The 26,184-nt window shown below is 37.8% G+C and overlaps 1 protein-coding gene across 1 annotated transcript in view; it reads right to left on the bottom strand.

Annotated features, from left to right (window-relative positions):
* FBLN2 (fibulin 2) overlaps window positions 1–26,184 on the bottom strand; it is a gene marked incomplete at its 3' end in the record, with an annotated part of 142,183 nt that overhangs the window by 26,542 nt on the left and 89,457 nt on the right. The window contains exons 5-8 of the mRNA XM_081315622.1: window positions 21,453–21,659; window positions 10,713–10,832; window positions 10,118–10,219; window positions 2,482–2,616 (exon numbers count right to left, since the gene is read on the bottom strand). Coding sequence (XP_081171748.1) covers window positions 2,482–2,616; window positions 10,118–10,219; window positions 10,713–10,832; window positions 21,453–21,659 — 564 coding nt within the window. The remainder of the gene's footprint in view (window positions 1–2,481; window positions 2,617–10,117; window positions 10,220–10,712; window positions 10,833–21,452; window positions 21,660–26,184) is intronic.

The raw sequence follows: 26,184 nt of genomic DNA, 5'->3' as shown, positions 1-26,184 counted from the left end.
ATGTAAGATACTTTAAGGCAACCTTCATTCATTTTCTAGCTTGACTCCATTTGGAAAGAATACCTGCAATTCTGATGTGTAAAAACCCTGGAAAATTATATGCAATCCACGTAAGCAAATTCAGCAAAATTGGAAACCAGCCCTCTACATGTATAGTCAAATGTGGATGCAGAAATCCAAAGTCAGATACTTTTTCCACTTAAATATTGGTCATAGTTGGATACTTTTGGATGTTATTCAAATGTCCAGATCTGCTTGATTAAAAAAAAGGAAGAACAAATACTCCTCTATGCTTAATATCCAAACTGAAATAATCTTACTTTGGGCATAGCTCTCTGGAAGGACTCTAATTCTGAAAAAGGTAGAAGGAAAGAGAAGAGGACGAACTGCAGCAAGATGAACTCAGTTACAATGGTGATAGGTGCACTGACACTTTCATTAATATCAGTGGATTAAATATCAATACATTACTATTGGTCTTAAATCAGCAATCCATCTTCCAGCTGTTCTTTCTTTCAGAGACAGAACATCATGGAGAATATTGATCTGAAGGCTTATAGAGAAATGCTGCTGACTTGATGGCACATCATCATAGTTTAATATGACAATATCACACCATAGCAAAAGCATGGATGTGATAACAAATAATTAGAAATCATTTATTACAATGATGTTTGAATTATTGGCCCAAAGTCCAGGAATTAGCTGGAAAACCACACAGAAACCTGCTTTGTCATTTTTTTTAATATGCTAGACTTAAAATCAGCTAGGATATGAAAAGTAGCTGCTGGATGTTTTTGAATAACGTAGTCCTCATTTAGCAACCACAATTGGGAGTGGCAAGTCAGCCTTTAAGCAAAATGGTTGCTAAATGAAACAATGGCTGTGCTCTTATTTCAGGTTTCTTTGCTTCACAGACCTGCAAAGGTTATAAATGCACGACTGATCACAAAGTTATTTTTGCATCCCCCACTGTAACTGATCATCTCCCATTGTCTGAGATAGTTGCTAAATGAGGACTACTTGCACATAGGAAATCTGTATGTCAAATGTGTTAAAATGTATTTTAAAAGAAAAAAAAGCGTCAGAATCCTGACCACTCTGAAATATAGCTTTTGTCCTCTAATAATACTCATATTACTCCAATACTTTGATGGAAAATGTGAATGTAGCAAAATAATGTCTGATTGAAACGTAGAAGGGAATAGCATAAAGGTTACTGGCCCCACCAGTCTTTCTCCAGGGTGAACTGTGTCTTAATCTATATAGGTAAAGGTAAAGGTTCCTCCACACATGCGTGCTAGTCGTTTCCAACTCTAGGGGCCAGTGCTCATCTCCGTTTCAAAGCCGAAGAGCCAGCACTTGTCCGAGGATGTCTCCGTGGTCATGTGGCCGGCATGACTAGATGCCAAAGGCGCACGGAATGCTGTTACCTTCCCACCATAGTGGTCCCTATTTTTCTACTTCCATTTTTACATGCTTTCGAACTGCTAGGTTGGCAGAAGCTGGGACGAGTAACAGGCGCTCACTCTGCTACGTGGCACTTGGGATTTGACCCGCCAAACTGCCGATCTTCTGATCGACAAGCTCAGCGTCCTAACCCACTGAGCCACCGCGACCCTTCCTTAATCTATATAGACAATGTTAATTGTATGCTTCACAATTGAGATAATACCCATTAAGCCTAGATTACAAAAATTACCTAGCTGTGCCTTTATTCAGACCATTGAATTAATTTAAAGAAGGGGTAGCAATTTTTGTTTCCTGAGAAAGCTTGAATTTGTCAACAAAGTAAATCAATCACTCTTGCTAGCTGGGTCTTCTTGCATACAAATATCATTGAAAGCATTGCAGCAAGTAGTATTATGATCGTTCCTTCTTTATTTGCAATATGAGAATAGTATCACAATTCTTTCAAGTATTCTGAATTAATGTCTAGGAATTTACAATTCCTATTGTGCTGTATAAGAACTGATAATTACAAAGCAATTCTGTAGTGGGAGCATGGAAAATTTATAAAAGCGCAGTCACCACTTCCAAAAATTTGATAGACTTGTACTCAGGGAGGTAAATAGAGACATTTCCCATTTTGTCTGGAAAATCTCAAATAAAATTACAAGCTAAAATTGAGTAAATGTTTTTCCCCGTACTATTATCAAAGCATCAACAATGAATATTCAACTGCTACAACAATATTTTGGGGGATATCTCTTTCTCAACCATAAATTCTGCAAATCCTATCCCTGGATCACAGGATTATTATATATTATTTTATTTAACAATTGATTTGTTTTACCAGCTTGTTGTTTTTTTTTGGTTACACAGAATAATTCCTTTAATTTCATGAAAATAATAAATTTAATTATAAATTTAAATCTTGTTTAAACTATAAATATGTACTTCAGTTTGAGATTTTGACAAATGAGTTTACCAACTGCTTGGAAAAAACAATGCTTATACAAAAATAAATTCTAATCTTACCAACACATTCACCATCCTTAAGTTCATATCCTGATTGGCAGCTGAGTTGCTGAAGACATTTGAATGATCCAATTGTATTAATACAATGCTCTCCTCTCTTGCAAGTATGAGTATCTGATATACATTCATTAATATCTGTGAAAAAACCACATGGGCAGCATATCATATGACAAAGAATAGACCTTTTTCAAATTTACTACAGCATGAGCGGGAAACCCCTTAAAAATATAGCAGAAATTATTTGTCCAGAAAGAAAAATTTATATGACTGCATTTTTAAAATTTCTTGCCAATTTTAGAAGTTTACAATATTTTAATTTATAGGGAATTCTAGGAGATGTTCTACTTTTAATTTTGCTTTGAGTGATGCATTCAGTCAAGGTTATTATAATCAACTACTGTAATTGTATACAGAAGTTAAGAAAGTATGAGTGCAATCACACATATTATATGCAGAACATTCCTAGTTTATGTAACAAATATAATTCAATTTCACAAGAGAAGCAATCATTTGGTCACCACATGACACAAAGAACATATATGAATAATCTAACAGAGCAACCAAGGAGGAACCACAGGAATGAGTATGAAGGAAAATGTATGCTTTGAAACTCATAAGAATAACTTGTAGTATATGATCAAGTAGGAGCTGTGATGAGAACTGACACTTGAAATAGAGCCTAATCATTGCCATAATTTTGAATTAAATAGTATGTCCATAGAGGCACGTTTCATGCCCAGCATGTGTTGATGAGAAATGAACTTTGTTTGCAATCCTAGTGTGACTGGCACCATACAGTTTACAAAGTTGTATAGATCCTTATATATCTCGCATTTTATTTTTCCAGCAGTCCTAGAAATGTTTTATTGTTATCATTACAGGCTGGGCATTAAACATGCCACTATGGTGGACATACAGTCTAATTCAAAATTATGGCAATGATTAGGTTTCATTGCAAATGTCAAGATGTTGCCACAACTTCTATCCACAAAGGATGCTAATTGGTAATACTTATATAGCACAACTGGAAATATAAGGGTAGGAACAGCAAAAGGCTGAGTCAGAGAAACCTTTCAGTTCTTTCCCTTTCATTTCTAAACCCTCAATCAGTTTAATATATACTTCACATGGTACAACGCACACACAAATAGTATGGGCCTAAGAAGGAAAGTTACCAAAACATAAAAAGGTAAAGGTAATGGTTCCCCCGCACATGTGTGCTAGTCGTTTCCAACTCTAGGGACCGGTGCTCATCTCCGTTTCAAAGCCGAAGAGCCAATGATTGTCCGAGGACGTCTCTGTGGTCATGTGGCCAGCATGACTAGACAACCAAAGGCACACGGAATGCTGTTACCTTCCCACCGTAGTGGTCCCTATTTTTCTACTTGCATTTTTACGTGCTTTCGAACTGCTAGGTTGGCAGAAGCTGGGACGAGTAACAGGTGCTCACTCTGTTACGCAGCACTCAGGATTCGACCCGCCAAACTGCCGACCTTCTGATCGACAAGCTCAACGTCCTAACCCACTGAGCCACCGTGTCCCTTTCTACTAAAACATAATGTAGCTTATAATGCCTTCTCCTCAAACAAACTGTGCATCCAACAGCACATTTTACAGATAAAACTATTGTATCTCAGTCAAGCAAAGTGTATGTCTAAGATAAAGTTAAAGGCAGAAAGGTAGCAGAAAACTCATTTAGCTGCAAGGAATAAATTAGGCAATCAAACACTGCAATAAAAAAAGATAGCAGGGCAGAAAAAAACACCCTGTAATTCTATGAATGACCATGCAAGAAAACAGAGAGCCTTTAAGCAAGAACAACAGATTTCAGCTAAATAGAACAAACTGAAGTAGCTGAATAACAGAAACAATTATCTGATGATCATTACCCTTTTTTGCTAGAGCTCTTCAAACAATGGAGAGGTACCCTGGCACTTGGATTTCCAGCCCTAAGGAAAGGAACTTTGTCCAATCTGTTGTCCTTCAGGTCTATTAGAATTTTGATTCCCACTAGTACACAACCAGCTGAACTGCAGTTTCAAAGTATCTGGAAAGTGCCAAATAGGGAAAGGTTGACCTACAAGACTCTCCTCCACAAACCACGGTGATTGTCCAAAAGCTTCAGAGATTACAGGTGAAAGAAAATAGAATGTACAGTGAATTCCTAAGTGACCTTGAATATTTAATCAAAACTCAAATGATATGGAAACAAGAAAACAGGGAAGTGTCCAATTATTTTCTGCGTCTGCAAGATTTATAAATAGCTTCTCCTGGGAATATGTACATGTCAAAGCAATTTCACAGGTTTTTAGTTGCATGTTGATTGATTTCAGCTGAATGCAGGATCTTGGCTGTTGGAGAGGAAACACAAAATGTGAACTTGTCTTCAGAAGGAAGGAGAATAAAAACCATGAACATCTCTATGAAGAAAACCTTTCCATATCTTCTGTGTAAAATGAACATAGAACATTTCCAGTAATTCAAGCAGAAGCAAGTTATGAAATACTTGGAAAAATAAAAGTTTAATTAAATGCTTATAGAAAAGTTGGTTTCTAGTCTTGATTCTATGCCTGCTGACTCAACAGGGCTCTTAACATAATAACTTAATCACTTATAGAACTTCCTTGAAATATTGTTATCGTTACAAATGAAGTGTCACTGATTTACCAATTAGGACAGCATCTCTGAGAAGTTCTGAAGAACAGCCAAGGCCCCAGAAGGCTAGTTTTGCAATAATAATTCTTACTTCGAGTATTGGGTTAAGTTCTACACATGCCAATTTGAAATAAACTGGAGCAAGTCCAGAAACAGGCTACCAAGATGGCGAAAGGACAGTGAATGACCTGCCTCCAGACGTTGTAGGTGCTCCAACACTGGATGTTTTTAAGAAGATATTGGGCAATCATTTGTCTGGAAAGGTATAGGGTTTCCTGTTTGAGCAGGGAGTTGGATTGAAGACCTCCAAGGTATCTTCCAACTCTGTTATTCTGTTCTGTCATTTTGGGAACCAAGTGTTACAAGGAATGGCTGAAAGACCTAGATTTGTTTAGCTCGCAGAAGAGAAAGCTGAGAGGAGACACGGTGGGTTGCCATCAAATTACTGAAGGGCTATCACATTGCAGAGGGTTCAGACTTATCCTCACTTGCTCCAAGAGGCAAGATTAAAGGTAAGGCATGAAATTTCAAGGACACAGATACATACTAGGAAGAACTTCTTGACAGTAAGAACTATCAATTAGTGGGAAAGAATATTGGTTGGAGTGGCTTTTCCCTTTCATTCGATGTTTTCTAGATAATAATCTATTGGTGTAATAAATTTTGCAAGATCCTGGAGGTTGGGTTGGACCCCTGAGGCCCTTCCAACTTTAAGATTCTATGATAATTCTTCCATATTCATTTCTAGAAATCAACTTATGGTTCTGCTAATATTTTGAAACCCGAGCAGAGATTTTAAATTGACCCTTTTAATATATTAAATAAATAGTTTTTCTAAGATTCACTCTGCATCCTATAAATACTGCATCCTATAAACATCTGGATAAACAAGGGAAGTATCAATTAAACTATTTCTGAGTACTTGGAGGAATCCCTTGCACATATTTATTGCACTTTCTCTAATGGGTTTTATTCAAGTTTGAACTGGAGGCAGACTCACAATATGCTTTTCCACTGCATACTCTGGAATCAACTCTTGGCAAATTTTTAAGGTATATGCATTTTCCTAAAGTTTTTATCACTGCTGGTTCCTCTCAGATTGGGAAAGGGATAGAAGTAAGTTATACAGGTAGCTTTCTGCAATAAGTGCATTGCAGTCCAGAACAAAATTGTCCCTACCATTTCTTGGATACTATCTCATATGGAGGCATTAATGTTGCCATTCCCTAGCCAAATCTTTCTATCATGCATACGTTTGCAACATGCATGGTTAACAGTGAGGTTAATGACTTTAATCTGGTGACTCCAGAGTTGATGATAGAAAGACATGCTGTGAGTCCACTCTGAATTCTAACTTAAAGAAAGGTTTAGAGAGATGTTAGGTTAGATGTATCAAAGGGGAACATCTATTTCTTTTGCTTTATATAGCACCTGATTATTCTTCAGTTACAGTACATAGAATGATAGGTTTAATAGGACAGCCATACATAAACATGAAAGCAGCACCTGAAGGAAATATAGGACAGAAATCTTTCAAGCAAACAAATAAACAAACTTCACTTGCCACACTTTCCAGTGTTAATAATGAGTACTGCCTATGCCAAACATCGGAATCTTCTAGCTCTCTGTTTCTTTACCTTGGCAACTTTAAGATATGTGGATGTTAATTCCAAGATTTTGGGAACTGGTCCATAGATATAGTTGCCAAGGTTGAGAAACTCTGCTCTAGCTGGACCCTTGGATTGACAACATGTCTTCAGATTCTTAGAGAAAGCTCCAGCACTTCACCTGTCCCTTAGCTCTTGCAATCTTCTGCAAGCATAGCATATCCTCTGCCTGAAACTACTCTTTCTCCCTAAAATGTGGATGAATCTCACAAAGAGAAGTCAATAAAGTGCTTTGTTGAGCAGAACAATATAGAACACACAAGGACACTTGCATACAGAATGAATGGTTATCTATGACATACCCAAAGCTTCCAAGAATCACATAGCAAAGGCTTATTCAAAAGAGTGCAATAGAGATATTTATATATTGCATAAAGAGATGATGACTTTTCTAACAGATTTGCTTTAATCAGAAATTAAGTAAATCAGAAATTAAATAAATCTATTTGTGAATGCTACTAGAATTTAAATCTTTTAATAATTTAATCCAGGAAAAAGAAAGAACAATAAACGTCTAAAATGATGGATTATGGAGGCAAGAAAAAGAGTCACTTTATTACATTTACACATACTGATGTCATTAAAGTAACTAAATATTAGAATTCTGTAATTAACAGACACAAACTTTTCATGATCTTTCCATCTTTTCCATTCCTCAAAATGGGGCACGTAAGTTTAGCTGGCCAAGAGTCTGTGATAACAATTTGGACTATTAGAACACATCATCTATTTGTTGTTTACTACACACCAAAAAATTCAGTAAGGATGAACAATAACAAGTATATTCCACATTCCACAACATGTACAACAGAAGTGAACACATAATAAATACTGTGACTTGTCACAAATATAGGAAGCCTAAAACTGAAAAGAAGGTTGTGGGCAGGATAGCTATAACTTAGCTATTAATGTGAAGAGCACATTCACTGTAAATTATTCAGTGAGATGGTAAAGGTCCCTATGTACACCGAGCATCATGCAAATGGGAAGGGTTGCTTCAATGAAGAGAAGGACTAGGGGTGACATGATAGCAGTGTTCCAATATCTCAGGATTGCCACAAAGAGGGAGTCAAAGCACCCGAGGACAAGAAGCAATGGACGGAAACTAATCAAAGAGAGAAGCAACCTAGAACTAAGGAGAAACTTCCTGACAGTTAGAACAATTAATCAGTGGAACAACCTGCCTCCAGAAGCTGTGAATGATCCAACACTGGACGTTTTTAAGAAGAGACTGGCCAGCCATTTGTCTGAAATGGTATAGGGTTTCCTGCCTGAGCAGGAGGTTGGACTAGATGACCTCCAAGGTCCCTTCCAACTTTTATTATTATTATTATTATTATTATTATTATTATTATTATTATTATTATTATTATTATTATTATTATTAGTATTATTAGTATTATTAGTATTAGTATTATTAGTAGTATTATTAGTAGTATTAGTAGTATTAGTAGTATTATTATATATGTGAACTTGCACTACCCAGAAGTGGACAAGTGCTGATCAGAAAGAGATTGTGGAGAATAAAATCTCTTACAGTTCTTTTGTACCAATTTGCTTGTGTTACTTTTTACTGGGATAAATGGACATGAAGGCTGATCATCATTAGCTTCTCTCCAGTTTTGGTTTGGAAAGTGAAGTGGCCGAGCAAAGAAATCCTGCCCTAGCAAAGCATCACTGGAGATTTTAGAAGCCTCCTGCAAGCAACCAGCTATAGGGGAAAATGGGGTGTTGGATGGAAGAAACACAATTATGTTGCTGTTTTTAGCAATATGTGGCATTTCATTCCTGCACGCTACAGAAGCAATGGCAGAAAAACCTATGGGGCAAAAAAAATAAAATCTAGTTTATGAATCTTAAAATAGGCTAACTTTCTCCCTCCGCAAGCATATATAAATTTTGCTCACAGTTGGCAACTCAATTATTCCTGCATGGAAATGGCTCCTATTAACAGAAATTCCATCTAAGGGTTTTGTTAATTACTGAACGTAAATGGAATGGTCAAAGAAAGAGCAACCCAGTGCTCTTTAAGAACTTAATTTCTCCAGACCCTTGAAGTCTATTGCCTCTCTTGGGATGGTATAAATTATTTGCAGTCCAGAACCAATGGTTCACATTTGCTATTGCCTAAAAGCCTGACTAACTACTTCCTTTTGCTAATCACTCACCAGAAGTAATTTATAGACAACTAGTAATACTGATGCTATATGCAAACAGTTTCTATACCAAGGAAAACTATAATAGCTTTTATTGACATAAGAAGAACACAGATTATCCCACACTATAGCAAGAATCATACTGGTATTAGCTATCAGCTATGCTGAGCTTCGTTGGCTGAAAAGCAGGATAATGCAATAAATAACAAGCAATACTAGTATATATGAACCATTTCTACATTTCAAAATTATCTTGTAGCACAGAGCCAAAAACCAACAACACCAATAATGTTAACCTAAGCCAGAAATGTTATGACATTTTCCTAATACTATTAAACTGTCAGAACAAGAGTTAAAGTATGACAAAGTTAGTCCAAGTTTTATAATGTGTATGTATATATGTATTTATGCATATGCACGTTTTTTGCAAAAAAACAAAAAACACATGTTTCATTTCAAAACTAAGTAACATCACCTGTGCTAAAAGGGGGTGGTGTTTGCTATCTGTTTATATACAGTGACTTACCCTATGAGTGTTGGTGGGAATATTGCTGTTCCAAAGAATTACCAAGAAGAAACTCACTGATGTAGTAATACAGTATTACATTGATTTTAATGGCATATTTTACATTTTCATTACATTTATAGTCAAATCCCATTTATGGACAGATTGGGCATGAAGATGAAAAGTGGCTTTACCAGATGCTTTTAAGGGGTAACTACGCTGCCTCATTCAAAGAGGAGTTTAAATAACCTTTTCTTGCAACTGAAACCTTTTCATGTTTTCTTATTACAAAATATCCATTAAGGCCTTTCTGTTAGGCAGGCTAACAGGAGACATCCATATGGGAGCACCCTACGAGTTATGTAAAATTGAATCATATTTTTTGCCCAGTTAAAGGAACTAACTGTCACAGTGTGACCAGTTAGAATACACAATGCATCCAGAGAATTGTAAATGAAGGTAAAGCATATGCTTGAGTTGTTTTACAACTATTTATAAAATAAGTAAGACCAAAAGCTGATTTAGCGATATAATATGTAGGCCTTATAGGAATATTTATCTTTTTTGAATAAATACAATAATAGAACCATTCTGACAAAATCTAAAGGGCCTTCAATAAGCGGAAGTAAGGATTTTGATTTCAAAACACTTACCTTCACAGGAAACAGCATCTGAAAGGAGGACAAAGCCAAGTGAACAAGAACACACAATTTCCCCTTCCACCATATTACAAATGTGCTTGCAGGGACCATTATCTGGGAAACACAAAATTTCAAAACACATTAAAAACAATTAAAGAGATACCCTTTTATATTATAATTATATCCTGGTCATCATATCAGAAGGTAAACATGCAAACAAATCACATACCCTCATATGCTGAATCATTCTCCAGAATCTTTCTTTTATTGGTAAGCTAAGCTTATCTATGAGGCTGAAATTACTATATACAGCTGTGTTGCACAAACAGTCTAACAGCTAATATTAAATAAACTTAAGTTTTCAAGTTAACCTCCAATTATTCAGCACATTACCCTCTGAGCTTCTAGTTGTTGTTGTTTTTTGTCAGCCTACTGAAGGCTCTTTGAACTAGTATTGAAATAAAAATTGCCAAGGAAGCTTTTAATGATTTTCGAACATGTGAAAAACAATATATAGTGTTGCTTCTTCTATGAAATGGGTGGCTATATAAACTAGATAAATAAATACATAAATAAAATCTTGTCTCCAGCTCCCAATTAGACATACCTTTACATTTATCTTGCTCTACTTGTAAAGTGTTGTTGGTTTCAGGTTGAATATTTAAAGCTTCTGGAGCTGGAGTGGCTTTCTCCTCTAAGGCAATATTTTGTGCATCATCTTCAAAATCTAAAAAAGTATATATTACAGAAATATTTTAATTATGTTCTTTCATATCTATATATTTCCAAAGAAGATTTTCTTTGGAATACACAAATAACTCTTTTGGGAAACATAGTAATTAAACTCTTCCACCTTGCGAGATACAAAAAGAAATAAGACAAGGATTCCCACTGTTTCATCTCTTGTTTATTTTGAAATATTAACTATAAGAAAAGATTTTACAAGATGCCAGGGAAAGAGGGGGACTCAAGGCACCGAATTTGAAATTGTACTATGATGCGGTTGCCTTGACCTGGATTAGTGATTGGCTTAAATTATAAAATACCGATTTGGGGAATTCCTGGACACGCAATAGAGGGCGTATCTATGGGAGTGAGTATGGATATGGTTTCTTATAAGGAATTACTTAGATTGCAAGGGAATGATTGGCAACTTAAATCATTAGAGGAGTTAAGACACGAAAACATAAGTTACTCTTGGTTTCAATATACCCAATTGAAAGCTAGGTGGAAGTTAGATCAAAAGGTTGGCATCACAATTACAGATCAAAATTTAGTAAAGCAAATTAGAGATTTAAATTGTGCACATATAAAAAGGATATATAATGCTTTAATTGAATTGGATTCGGAAACGGAACTGGTTAAAGACTGCATGATAAAGTGGGCACAAAATATTCAGGAACCAATTTCGCTGGACACCTGGGAGATAATTTGGGTCAGAAATGTTAAATTTACTCAGGCTCAAAATTTAAGAGAAATTTTTTATAAAATGTTTTATAGATGGCATCTGGATCCCAAGAAGTTGTCCAACATGTATCCTAATTTACAGTCTAAATGTTGGAGGTGTGGTAGTTTAGAAGCTACCTATTTTCACATGTGGTTGACTTGTAGAAATATAAAAGCTTTTTGGATTAAAATTTGGTGGAACATTCAAAAGATTTTTAAGAGAAAGATAAAGTTTTCTCCGCAATTGTTTCTATTGGGTATTGTTGTAGATTGTGATGTTAAAGAAACTAACTTGATGTTGAACATGATAACAGCAGCACGGTTACTGGTGGGACAATATTGGAAGAAGGATAGTTTGCCCACTATAGAAGAATGGGTGTTTAAAGTTTCGAATCTTGCAGAAATGTCTAAGATTTCTGCTTATTTGAAAGATCATTCACAGGAAAGATATATTTCAGTTTGGAGGAGATGGATAAATTATATTCAGAACAAATATGGGACTAAAAAGTTCCATTTAGCTTATGAGTAGATTTTAGTGGGATATTCTTATTAGCACGTTGTTTGTAGTTATATTAAAGGGGAGTTAAAGCACATTATGAATTTGGTTAATTGTATATTATGCATAATTTTTATTTAGAATATGATTATTGTAACTATAATCCTGTATTTAGCTCTGGGAAGTGGGGTGGGGAAGTGGGTGGGTTTGGAGTGGGAGGGATTTGGGGATATATTGTAAAATTTTGTTTTTGTAAAACTCTTTAATAAAAAAAAAAGAAAAGATGTGAGGACGTGGGAATAAAGATTTAGAAATAAATTTATAAGTCAAAGGCTTTTGCAGATGACTTGGTCTTGATTTTAGAAGATCCTTTAAGGCAAATTGAAACATTAAAGGGAAAATTAAAAGAAGTTGGTACACCAGCTGGCTTTAAAATTTACAAACAAAAAATGAAAATTTTAACAAAAAGATGAAAATAGGGAATTGAACAGAACTGTTGAATAAAACAGGTTTTCAAGTGGAGAAGAAGTAAAATAGGTGAGTATCACCATGACAAATATTTTAAAAAGGTAAATGTTTCCTCTGTCCAGTCATGTCCAACTCTGTGTACTGTTTCAAAATTACTATGGTAAGAGACTGAATGAAGTTAAAATATTAAGATGGGACCAGAAATCTTCCTCTTAGGATTGATGAATAAGTAGTTGGAAAAAATCCTGAATTTCTCTCTCTCTCTCTCTCTCTCTCTCTCTCTCTCTCTCTCTCTCTCTCTCTCTGTGTGTGTGTGTGTGTGTGTGTGTGTGTGTGTGTGAATAACTACAGTGAGATTTTGTATGCACAAAGATCAGAAGAATTGGCCACATCTAGGATGAAGGAATGATTGATGAAGATGATTGCTTTTTTTATCAGAAAAAAAGAGAATATGTTTACTGCTGGCTGGAAATCCCTTATGGACTTTTTGTATAAAACAGAAAAAAAACTGCTTTAATGATTAGACAAATTATAGAAAGGAGACAGTCATGATATAATTAGTGTAAGAGATAAATTTATAATTGTACCTATAATTGCAGTAAAGATCAGAAGCCAATTCTTTTCCATTTTTTCTTTCCTTTCTATTTTTCCTTTTCTTTCTTTTTTGCACTTTTACCTATGTCTTTCTTTTTCTATTTTATTTCTTGTTTATATCAGTTTGTATCATGTTTAATTTTTGTTCTAATTTTTTAAATAAAATTGTGTTTGTGTATATTGTTGTTGTTAGTTGTGAAGTCATGTCCGACCCATCGCGACCCCATGGACAACGTTCCTCCAGGCCTTCCTGTCCTCTACCATCTTCTGGAGTCCATCTAAGCTCACGCCTACTGCTTCAGTGACTCCATCCAGCCACCTCATTCTCTGTTGTCCCCTTCTTCTCTTGCCCTCCATCTTTCCCAGCATTAGGCTCTTCTCCAGTGAGTCCTTCCTTCTCATTAGGTGGCCAAAGTATTTGAATTTCAACTTCAGGATCTGGCCTTCTAAAGAGCAGTCAGGGTTGATCTCCTCTAGGATTGACTGGTTTGAACGCCTTGCAGTCCAAGGGACTCACAGGAGTCTTCTCCAGCACCATAGTTCAAAGGCCTCAATTCTTTGGCGCTCAGCCTTTCTTATGGTCCAACTTTCACAGCCATACATTGCAACTGGGAAGACCATAGCCTTGACTATACACACTTTTGTTGACAGGGTGATGTCTCTGCTTTTTAGTGTGCTGTCTAGATTTGCCATGGCTTTCCTCCCCAGAAGCAAGCGTCTTTTAATTTCTTGGCCACAGTCCCCATCTGCAGTGATCTTGGAGCCCAGGGAAATAAAATCTGTCACTACCTCCATTTTCCCCCCATCTATTTGCCAGGAGTTGAGAGGGCCGGATACCATGATCTTGGTTTTCTTAATGTTAAGGTATGCGTGTGTGTGTGTGTGTGTGTGTGTGTGTGTGTGTGTATGCATGTGTGAAACTTTTATATAAATGTACTTTTATAAAAATATAAATACATACATTCCTGTTAGAGGAACATAATTAGGTATAACTCCTTAACTTACAAACTCCTTAACAGGAACATTTAGAGTAAAAAAATTAAGATAAAGAAAAAAAAAGTGATTTTTTTTTTAAAAAAAAGTTCAAATCCCCCAGGTGGTATTCATTAGGGTGATTCATTCATTACCTTGATCTTAGGAATGCCAACAGATGTGCAATCTGATTAAACTATAAACATGGTCCATTCATGAATATACCTCCTGTTCTGTAGTACCTGTAGTGTAATGTCTATTAGTAGATCTTCAGAAGGTATTGCTGGATCAAAGGCCATATTAGTTACCTAGGGTCAGAATCCCATAACCCTCAAAAAGGCTGCTGTTGTCTGTTTATGTACTTGATGGTACATAAACAATCTCTTCAGAAAATGAACACCTGAACTCCATTAAGCTGATTACAGGGCCATAAAAAGAAAAAAAACATTAAGTTGGGAAAATTTTTTTCACTTAAAGTAATATTTAAAGAGTTAAATTTTGACTTATAAAGAGACAAATGGATGTGAATAAATGTAATTTGAAAATAGAAAATGCCAATATTAATTCACTATGAAATTAGTATTACAGAATAAACACATTGTTTTACATATGGATTTTTAACTATGAAATCTTTGTGTTATCCTTAAATTTTGCATCGTAACCAAATATTTTTAGCATTGTAAGTACCTGTTAATAAAAATGGACAAATACCCATTTAATTAATAATAGAGGAAGAGCTATAATGTTAAATCTCAAGTTTCAGATTTTTGCATTGCTGTTCCTTTAAGAAACCTAACAAGGGTTAGGGTTAGGGCTAACCATGGGCTATTTTCCATGGTAACAAACTTCATGTAAATCTGACATCCCAGCACAATTTACTTTCTGATTTGAATTTAAATTTAAAACATCAGCATCTATGAAAAGATCTCAAATTATAACATCAGAAAGGTTTATCTTTATTGCTCAAATTTTAAGAACAGCACACATTATATATTTAAAAACAGAACTCCAATGAGGAATGTGTGTGTGTGTGTGTGTGTGTGTGTGTGTGTGTGTGTATAATTTTTTTTGGATTGCTAACAAAGAATTAAAGGGAGACTGATATGCATTTCAAACTTATTTGCTTCTCAGCTAACAAAGAGAGAGAACATTATTTGTTCTCTGTAATTAGAATGAGTGTTGCCCAATTTAACTGAATTTTCTAATAAAAGCTACTGGCTAAGATGAAATCAACATAAATTAATCCCATTTTACACATTTTAGTTTTCCTCCTTAATTTTCCATGAGTGGAAATATTTTGAAATAAACAGAAGCAATAATTTATTCTCATTAAGGACTGAGAATAAAGATAAAACCGGGAACCAAATGAATTTATAGAGATGGGATAGAATGGTAAAAACAACATGTAAAACATGGCTAACAGACTGTCCATTTTGGACTGAACCAAAATCTTGCTAGTTATTCTGCCAATAAAATGTGACTTTTTCTTAGGAAAAATCGTGAGTTTTGTGCAGATATTTTGTAGAGTTTTCCTGAGAAGAATATAAAGAAGGAAAAATAAGACAAAAGCATAGTGGTAGAAAGAGGGGAATATTTATTGGTGTTGGCAGGGGAAAAAATAAATGCTTGGACCAACTTTTCAAAATTAAAAAGGCTGGAAAACAAGCAAAGGAACACACTTTCATATTAACTTGAGGTAAAATTAAGAGCCACAAGGTTTTCTGGATAAGGAAATTGTATTGGACTACCTTTACTTCATGAGTTCACAAGGTTTATATTGATTCACTCCAATTCATCCCAAAACTGTAGCCCATTCCGTGGAGAAGATAGTTTTCTAAAGATCTTTTTCACCCATTGTACCACTTTTAGGATATGGCAACATCCGAGTACCACCAGTCGCCTAGCAAGGTGTCAAAAACTTGATGACCCAAAAAAAGGAAAAAAGTGACAAAGTACAGGTAGTCCTCGACTTACAACAGTTCGCTTAGTGACTGTTCGAAGTTACAATGGCACTGGAAAAAGTGCCCCCCAAGCCAAAGCCGAGCAAGACGCCTGCCTGGCAGCACTCTTCCTCCTGTCCGAGGTTTTCATTGTTGTGAGCATTTCTCTTGAGGATTGGCAGCAGGGGTGGGGGTGGGGGGTGTTTGGTTTTTACCCCCCCCTCCTCTGCTGTGTGGTGGCAGCAGGTTTTGGTCACTTCACATGACCCTGGGACACTGTGGCTGTCATAAATATGAATCAGTTGCCAAGCATCTGAATGTAAATCACAAAACCCTGGAGATGCTGCAACATTCCAGCTGATTGGTGCTTCTTCTGGGCTCAGAAGCACCAGGATCAGTGCTGAGCTCCAGCTGGAGCCTGGCGCTGATCCTGGCGCTTCTGCTGGGCCCTGGCAGCCCTGCAGCTCCAGCCATCTCTCGCTCAGGCTTGTGCGGTGGTGCCACCGGTTCAGCTCATTCCCCTCCCCCACTACCACTTTTCTAGGATGGTTGCGTACCACCTGCCAGGTGCCAATGTACCACAGGTGGTACCCGTACCAGTGGTTGAAAAGCCCTGTTCTAGTCTATTCTCTGCCTTATTGCTAGGAGCAAAAATTAGAAAGTGGGTGCATATAGGTAAGCAGAGGAAGGTAATCTAATCATTGTGAATGCAGGTAGTACTTGCTTAACGACCACAATTGGGACCAATAACTCTGTCAATAAGTGCCACAGTCATTGAAGGAGACACCACATGACCTTGACTTGCACTTTTAATGCCAGCTTCTTCTTTGACTCTGCTTCTCAGAAGCCAGCTACAAAGTGCACAAAGGCAATTAATCATATAATTGTGGGCACCAGGGCCCAGTTCTTTGGAGAGAGGTTTTTCCACAGACCGGAGGTAGCATGGTTTAGTATGTTGCCTTAATGTCAGGGATGGGGCTTTGCTTGTTTGTATGGCCTGGTTTCTGGCATGTTGCAGCCCAATGCCGGTCCATGGATTGGGGGTTGGGGACCCCTGCTCTAATGGTCATAAGTGCCCGCTGGTTGCAAAATACCTGAATGTTCACCTGATGACTACAGACATGCTGTGATGGTTGTAAGTGCGATGACAAGACACAAAGACATTTTTTCAGTGCTGTAACTTTGGTCAATAAACAGGGCAGTCGTTAAGCGACGACTACATGCATGAACTTCAACACTTTCTGAACAGTGGAAGGAAAGCAGAGGTTTAAGATAATACTTTCCTATATTTTCTTCTCTTTGGAAAAAGAATTGAAATCATTGCATTGAACAGGCCAGAGAGTTTTCAAGAGGATTCTACTTTTCAGCAGTATTTGCACAAGTGACCTCATAAATGCTTATGCGGCCCGGGAGGGGACACGAGGCTGGTTCCACGCAGTAATAACTGCTTCTTTGAAGGAGGGTGTCTTCCCTGCCGCCTTGAAGGAGGCGGTGGTGAGACCCCTCCTCAAGAAGCCTGCCCTGGACCCGGCTGTTTTAAATAACTACCGTCCAGTCTCCAACCTTCGCTTTTTGGCGAAGGTTGTTGAGAGTGTGGTGGCGCATCAGCTTCCTCTGTTCCTGGAGGAAACTGATTATCTGGACCCATACCAATCGGGTTTCAGGCCCGGATACAGCATGGAGATGGCATTGGTCGCGCTGGTGAATGATCTCTGGAGGGCTCGGGACAGGGGTTGTTCCTCTGTCCTGGTCCTATTAGATCTCTCAGCGGCTTTTGATACCATCGACCATGGTATCCTACTGCGGCGTCTCAGGGGGTTGGGAGTGGGAGGCACCGTTTTACGGTGGTTCTCCTCCTATCTCCTGGGCCGTTCGCAGTTGGTGTTGATGGGAGGGCAGAGATCCGCCCCGAGGCATCTCATTTGTGGAGTTTCTCAGGGGTCGGTTCTCTCGCCCCTCCTGTTCAACATCTATATGAAGCCGCTGGGTGAGATCATTCGTGGTTTCGGGGTGGGGTATCATCAGTATGCTGATGATACCCAACTTTTTCTTTCCACCCCGAACCAACCCAGCGATGCCCTCGCCGTGATGTCCTGGTGCCTGGAGGCGGTCCAGATCTGGATGGGGAGAAACAGGCTTCGTCTCAATCCCTCCAAGACTGAGTGGCTGTGCATATCGGCATCTTGGATCAACCAGACTATTCCATCTCTAACGATGGGGGGTGAGGTGTTACCCCCCGTTGATAGGGCTCGCAACTTGGGCGTCCTCCTGGATTCACGACTCAATTTTGAAGACCATATAGGAGCCGTGACCAGGGGGGCTTTTGCCCAGGTTCGCCTGGTGCGCCAGTTGCGACCCTATCTGGACCGAGATGCCCTACGCACAGTAACTCATGCGCTCATGACCTCCCGTTTAGACTACTGCAACGCTCTCTACATGGGGCTGCCCTTGAGGACCACTCGGAGGCTTCAGCTGGTGCAGAATGCGGCCGCGCGAGTTGTGATGGGGGTTTCCCGATACTCCCATGTAACACCTCTACTCCGTGAGCTGCATTGGCTTCCGGTTGCCCTCCAGGTGAGATTCAAGGTGCTGGTGATGACCTATAAAGCCCTAAATGGCTTGGGTCCGGGATATCTGAGGGAACACCTGCTGCCGGCATCAAGTTCCCTTCGACCAGTGCACTCCTACAGGGAGGGTCTTCTCAGGGTGCCACCGGTAAGAGATTGCCGGCGGGTAACACCCAGGGATAGGGCCTTCTCAGTGAGGGCGCCTGCCCTTTGGAACCAGCTGCCAGTGGAGCTGAGGACTGCCCCCGACCTCCGTTCATTCCGCCGGGGCCTGAAGACCTGGCTCTTCGAGCTCTCTGGCCCAGGCTGAGGATTAATCTTATTTTAACTGGGGTTTTATTTATGCAGGGACAAATATAATTTTTTTAAAATTTGTTTTTAACTTTTGTATCTTGGTTTTTTAATCACCCTGTAAACCGCCCTGAGTCCTTCGGGAAAGGGCGGTATATAAATGTAATAAAATAAATAAATAAATAAATAAATAAAATAAATCAAGATTATCCTACTTTAACTATTTCTACAGGGTTAATTTTGAGGGTTTGTGTTTAAGCTCAATATATTCATGTGATTGAATCTGCTCAACATGCTAAGCTTAAATACAGTTTGTTAGTTTCTGATAGAATGTGAATATAATCTCTGATTCATTCCATAGCATTGTTTTTAATACCTGCTTTCTCCTTGTGCTATTTACTAACAAAAAACTCAAGGTAAACTAATCCATTTTCAGACCTAGGCTACATGAAATATATAGTTCTTCCACTTCCATGTTTCTTTTCCCCTTTTTTACTTTCCATGTTCAGTGGATCACCTGAAGCAGTACAATGAGGCTTAGCTGAGATCACTAATGCACAATTCAATAATCTCATGACGTATGCTGTGTTTATTTCTCTATCAGGTGGGAGAAGAAGGTAAAAAAGACATTCCAAGTGTCAGTTTAAACTCTTTATCAGCTTATATATGAGCCTGATGTTTGTCCTGGAAATGCTTACATGTTTTGGATTTTACTTTTTATCAGTGTGATTATTTCCATGCTTTCAGCAGGGATAGGGGAGAATTATATTTGGTCTTCATTTTAATATTTATCTACTCAATTTGCATTCTGCAAATTACAGCATAAACCAGATATAATTTGCTCTTGCACTTCTACAACTTTTGAAATGTAGATCTCTGATTTTTAAAGCATATATAAAATATATAATTTTAAAAAGATATGTAAAGTTATGCACAAGTTGTACAAAATACCATGCACTATAAAATATATGTATTTATTGCAGGGTGCTGCTTGTAAAACTCTTTGTATTCAGAAAAACATATAAATATTAGGAAGCATGACAAACTGAAAATACAAATTTTCCTGCAGTTTTCTTCCCTTTAAAAACATCAGAAACACTCAGAAGGGGAATAATTTGTGCCTCACAATGCAAAAAGTAAATAAGCTACTTATTCCACTTTATAAAGATAAGATTTATAAAGACTCACATTTAGAACATTGGAAATATCTATAAATGTGAATTAAAATTGGAAGATATAGAGGTGACCCTCAACTTACAACCATTCATTTAGCAACCATTCAAAGTTGCAACAACACTGAAAAAAGAAACTTATGACTGATCCTTGCATTTATGACTATAGCAGCATCCCCATGGTCACATTTCAAAATTTGGGCATTTGGCAACTGGCATGTTTTTATGACTGATATATTGCCATTTGCAACTCTCCAGCTCGCCAGCTTCTGATAAGCAGTTCTTGACAACTGCAGTGATTTGCTTAACAATCGTGGCAAAAAAGGTCATAAAATCAAGACACTTAACAACTGTCTTGCTTAGCAATGGGAATTCTGGCCCCAATTGAAGTTGTAAGTTGAGAACTACCTGTATTACAATGTCTACTTAAGAAATTGCTGGATTAAAGTCCAGCTTGGTTACCCAGATATAGTGGTCAGAACCCCATTACCCTCAAAAGGGCTGCTGCTTGCTGACCATTTCCATTTCCCAGCAATAGAGCCCATTACTCTGGCTCCTGGAAACAGTATGTAGTTAGTCTTGCAAATAGTCTTGTAAAGTTATTTAAGTTTTCCTCTTTCAGTAGAACTGCACCTGATAGATAACTGCAAGAAGAACATTTGCCCTATGGAATGAACCAACTGACAATGAAAAAGATTTTCTTACTTCCACAGGGATGTTCTTGAAGACTGTCATCTGTTGATCCAAAATAATAAAGCCATTTTGGCTGCTTTAATTAGAATATTCTGATACCCACCATAAAAGTTCATAGTTCCTAAATTAGTTTCTACTAAGTAAAATGAGACAGTTACAGTTGCACATCACTGACAGTCTGCTAGAGACTGTTACAGATGTCCAATTATTCAGGATGTAACACTGTTTGAATGAAAAACAAGCCCTAGAAAATAAGAAAGAATGCTAAATGTTTGTAGTGGACGATCTAGTTGGTTTTTGAAAAATCCTTGTTAAACTTTTATACACGTATGAGGATAAATGCAACTGATTTGTATTAATTTATTTTTATGTATTTATCCAATTTATTGGATAATCTTACCACAGGGTAACTCCGGGTGGCTTACAATATTATTTGTTCCTTAGCCCTTTGTTCTATTGAAAAAGGGCTCAAATAGGTATTCTCAGCCTGTGATGTTTGAAGCATTATCCAATGCCTCATCTTTATAACAGCAAAGATAAAACAAGCAAACAAAAAAAATGCTGAAGCTGAAAGTTCACCGAATACTTAAGTCACTAAATTATGAATATATTTAGAAGCTAATCGGTTCTTCATTAATGAAGGAACACTAACGTAACTGTTATAGTTAGGTCCAACATACATTTTCTCACCTGGGTTTATTTTCTCACCTGGATTGCAGCTGAGTCCATCATCTTGCAAAATAAAACTTGGGAAACACGAGCACTTGTAGGACCCCACAGTGTTGATACAGAGGTGTTGACAAAGCTCTCCTGGATAGGCAAGGCACTCGTCCTGGTCATCCCCAGGCAGGCTGTTTGACATTTCAGCTTCATGGCTGATTGACAAGGCTTCGTGGTGATCCTCTATCTCTGTCACTGACAACATTCCTTAGTCATCAATCAAGATGAGAATTCATGGACAATACTTATATGACTATGTGCAAGGGAGCATGTTAACAAAGAAATAATTTCTTCTATAGGATGTTTTAACATACCTCTGAATAATAATGGACACAGTACTACAGATGACAGGGGATCCTTAATGGGCATGGATAAATTGATTTTCATTTTCATTCAGCTGAAAATTTTTGTCAACAGCTCTTGCCTGCTCCTGAGTGCCTTAGGGCAGCTTTTCCCTTGATAATGCCCCCTTCTCCCAAGGCAAATAATCACTGTCAAGCCTGTCATTTGATTTTACTGAGCCTTTCCATATAAACCTGCAGAGGATAAAAAGGATGCAGGATGCCTGCTAGACAGCCAAGTGATGGAACCCAAGAGTTCTTATTTGTGGCACTCCATACAGCAAAAATGCTACACGACAGGCAAAGGTATAGGATAAGGAGCAATAAAGACACTGAGCCACGAATTAAGATTTGCAACAGGTCAAAGGTTTTATGCATGCAGAACTTTATTTGTCATCTATCTATCAATCTAGGTAGGTAGCTAGATAGCTATCAAATTCCTACCTCACCCACCACCATAGTTTACAAATAAAGATTATTAAGATAATCACAAAGCGGAGGTCAGTTTGTAAAAAATAATAATAAAATTCATATTCAATGAATGATATAACATGTAATAACATGATTTCCAAAATTGGCTTCAATTGCAATAGGGGCAAAACAGGAAATAAATACATGTATGTATTTATTTATGTATGTATGTATGTATGTATGTATGTATGTATGTATGTATGTATGTATAGATAGATAGATAGATAGATAGATAGATAGATAGATAGATAGATAGATAGATGTGTTTGTGTTTGTGTGTGTGTGTGTGTATGGTTTATTTTAAAGGTAAACATTTTTTTTCAAGTTCAGGTTACAAGCTTGCAAGCTCTGGGCAAGCTCAAAACATGCTGAAACATTAACACATGGAATAAATTAGCTCTTCTGTTTTCATTCCTATGAGTTGGAGAGGGAAGGGAAACTAAAGGGTAAGCATAATTGATCTACTAAACCAGCAGGAGGAAAAACTCAGAGAGGAGAGCTGAACTTTAAAATTCCCATTGATTAAAAGCAATTGCTTCAGCTCTAAGTACACAGTTCATCTGGTCAGCAAATACAGAGGGCAAGCAGAAAAAGGAAAACTGATTTTCCTCTGGTCATACACAACAGAGATTGGCCCATATAAATTTCACCATCTTCTGATTGAGCTGATTGCACTCTCGCTTTTCAGATTTAAAACAAGTTTATAAATGATAAGAACTCACAGCTGTTTTGTGTTTGTGTTCCTATGTATAAGTACAAGGTTCACAATTTTTCCCAGATTGTGTGGGTGGCTGCATTTGGCCTATGATTGGTGTGCCAGGGACTATACTCAATTTTATTTTACTTCCATTTATTTTGAATTATCAAAAATATAACAATCACTCTCTATTGTATATTTAATAATTTTACATTTCTGTCACATTATGAATTATAGTTTTGTGATACTTCTTAGAGGAGCCCAAAAGTTTTCAAAGATTGCAAACAGCCTTGGAGCTTCAGGTATTTCTGACATAAAAACCTGATGCTTTCTTTTAAAGCTTTTGTATCACACTATCCTGACCTGATGTAATCTAGATGTGTTTTAGTACAACTTGTGTCTTCCTTGGTCAGGAAGGTAATTAGCTTAGATGACATGAGCCAAGACAGAAATGCTGATGGAAGTAACAAAAGCAGATAAAGCTCTGAACTCTTTCTAAAGTTTGCTCAAAACCTGAAGAATATGAAATAGAGGGGCCCACCCATAAAAACCTAAGGGTTATTAATCTAGCACTGTTATCTCTGCTCAAAAATCATTCTTATAACTTCATATCAAAATATACCTGGCTTATTATTAGAAACAGAAAACAATCTTTTGTAAAAAAAAATAAGTAACCTGACAACCTACTATTTTTTCTAGCCCACCACTTACCCAAAAGAACCCACAAGGATATGTTTTTGACTGGAGCATAAACTCCACAGTTACCCCCCAAAAAAACACTGAATAAATCAAAGCAATAAGGAATATTAATAAGCAATAAGGGACAGAATACAAATAATTATTGCATTTTTATATAAGAAGAAATGACAAGGAGAAGGCATCCCAGGGGAAATATGACATAGTTAACAAATGGGTCCTGCTTCTCATGACTTCTAGTCCAGGCAAGTTCCATTTCCTGGTGAGCCAACAGTAGGATTCTGAACTTATTCATATAGGTATCTTGACTTAGTTCCAGATAAGCAATTATAATATAGATCACAGTTCATTGTTGTTGTTAGCTGCGAAGTCGTGTCCAACCCATCGCGACCCTATGGACAATGTTCCTCCAGGCCTTCCTGTCCTCTACCATCTGCTGGAGTCCATTTAAGCTCACCCCTACTGCTTCAGTGACTCCATCCAGCCACCTCATTCTCTGTCATCCCCTTCTCCTCTTGCCCTCAATTTTTCCCAGCATTAGGCTCCTCTCCAGTGAGTCCTTCCTTCTCATTAGGTGGCCAAAGTATTTGAGTTTCAACTTCAGAATCTGGCCTTCTAAAGAGCAGTCAGGGTTGATCACCTCCAGGACTGACTGGTTTGATCGCCTTCCAGTCCAAGGGACTCGCAGGAGTCTTCTCCAGCACCATAGTTCAAAGGCCTCAATTCTTTGGTGCTCGGCCTTTCTTATGGTCCAACTTTCACTGCCATACATTGCAACTGGGAAGACCATAGCCTTGACTATGCGCACTTTTGTTGACAGGGTGATGTCTCTGCTTTTTAGTGTGCTGCCTAGATTTGTCATGGCTTTCCTCCCGAGGAGCAAGCATCTTTTAATTTCTTGGCTACAGTCCCCATCTGCAGTGATCTTGGAGCCCAGGAAAATAAAATCTGTCACTACCTCCATTTCTTCCCCATCTATTTGCCAGGAATTGAGAGGGCCGGATGCCATGATATTAGTTTTCTTAATGTTTAGTTTCAACCCAACTTTTGCACTCTCCTTCTTCATCCGCAAGTTAAATAGGCAGGGCGACAGTATACAGCCTTGCCGGACTCCTTTCCCAATTTTGAACCAATCAGGAAACCAATCAGTTTCCGTGTCCAGTTCTCACTGTTGCTTCTTGGCCACATATACATTTCTCAAGAGACAAATAAGATGGTCTGGTATGCCCATCTCTTTAAGAACTTGCCACAGTTTGTTATGATCCACACAATCAAAGGCTTTAGCACAGTCAATGAAGCAGAAGTAGATGTTTTTCTGGAACTCTCTAGCTTTCTCCATGATCCAGCGTATGTTGGCAATTTGATCTCTAGTTCCTCTACCTCTTCAAAATCCTTCCTGTACTTCTGGTAGTTCTCGATCCACATACTGCTGGAGTCTAGCTTGTAGGATTTTAAGCATAACTTTACTAGCATGAGAAATGAGTGCAATGGTGCGATAGTTTGAACATTCTTTGGCACTGCCTTTCTTTGGAATTGGAATGTAGACTGATATTTTCCAATCCTGTGGCCACTGTTGAGTTTTCCAAATTTGCGGGCAAATTGAGTGTAGCACTTTTACTGCATCGTCTTTTAAGATTTTGAATAGCTCAGCTGGAATACTGTCACTTCCACTAGCTTTGTTGTTGCTCAGCTTTTCTAAGGCCCACTTCACTTCACATTCTAGGATGTCTGGCTCAAGGTCAGTGACCACCTCATTGTGATTATCAGGGACGTTAAGCTCATTCTTGTATAGTTCTTCTGTGTAATTTTGCCACCTCTTCTTAATGTCTTCTGCCTCTGTTAGGTCCCTGCCGTTTTGGTCCTTTATCATGCCCATTTTTGCATTAAACATTCCCTTCAACTCTCCAATTTTCTTGAAAAGATCTCTGGTCCTCCCTATTCTATTGTTTTCTTCTATTTCTTTGCACTGTTCATTTAAGAAGGCATTCTTATCTCTTCTAGCTATTCTCTGGAATTCTGCATTCAATTGGGCATATCTTTCTTTTTCTCCCTTGCCTTTCGCTTCCCTACTTTCCTCAGCTATTTGCAAAGCTTCCTCAGACAGCCATTTTGCTTTCTTGCATTTCTTTTTCTTTGGGATGGTTTTGGATGCTACCTGTTGTACAATGTTGCGAACCTCTGATAGTTCTTCAGGCACTCTGTCTATCAAATCTAATTCCTTAAATCTATTTGTCACCTCTACTGTATATTCAACAGGGATATGATTTAATTCATACCTGAGTGGCCTAGTGATTTTCCCTACTTTCTTCAGTTCAAGCCTAAACTTTGCAATGAGAAGCTCATGGTCTGAGCCACAGTCAGCTCCTGGTCTTGTTTTTACTGACTGTATAGAGGTTCTCCATCTTTGGCTGCACAGCACATAGTCAATCTGATTTCTGTGTTGACCGTCTTGTGATGTCCATGTATAGAGCCGTCTATTGGGTTGTTGGAAAAGAGTGTTTGCTATGACCATCGT

Source organism: Vipera berus (assembly GCF_964194415.1).
Source record: "Vipera berus genome assembly, chromosome: 2".
Classification (NCBI taxonomy): Eukaryota; Metazoa; Chordata; class Lepidosauria; order Squamata; family Viperidae; genus Vipera; species Vipera berus.
This window is presented reverse-complemented; position numbering and strand designations above follow the sequence as displayed.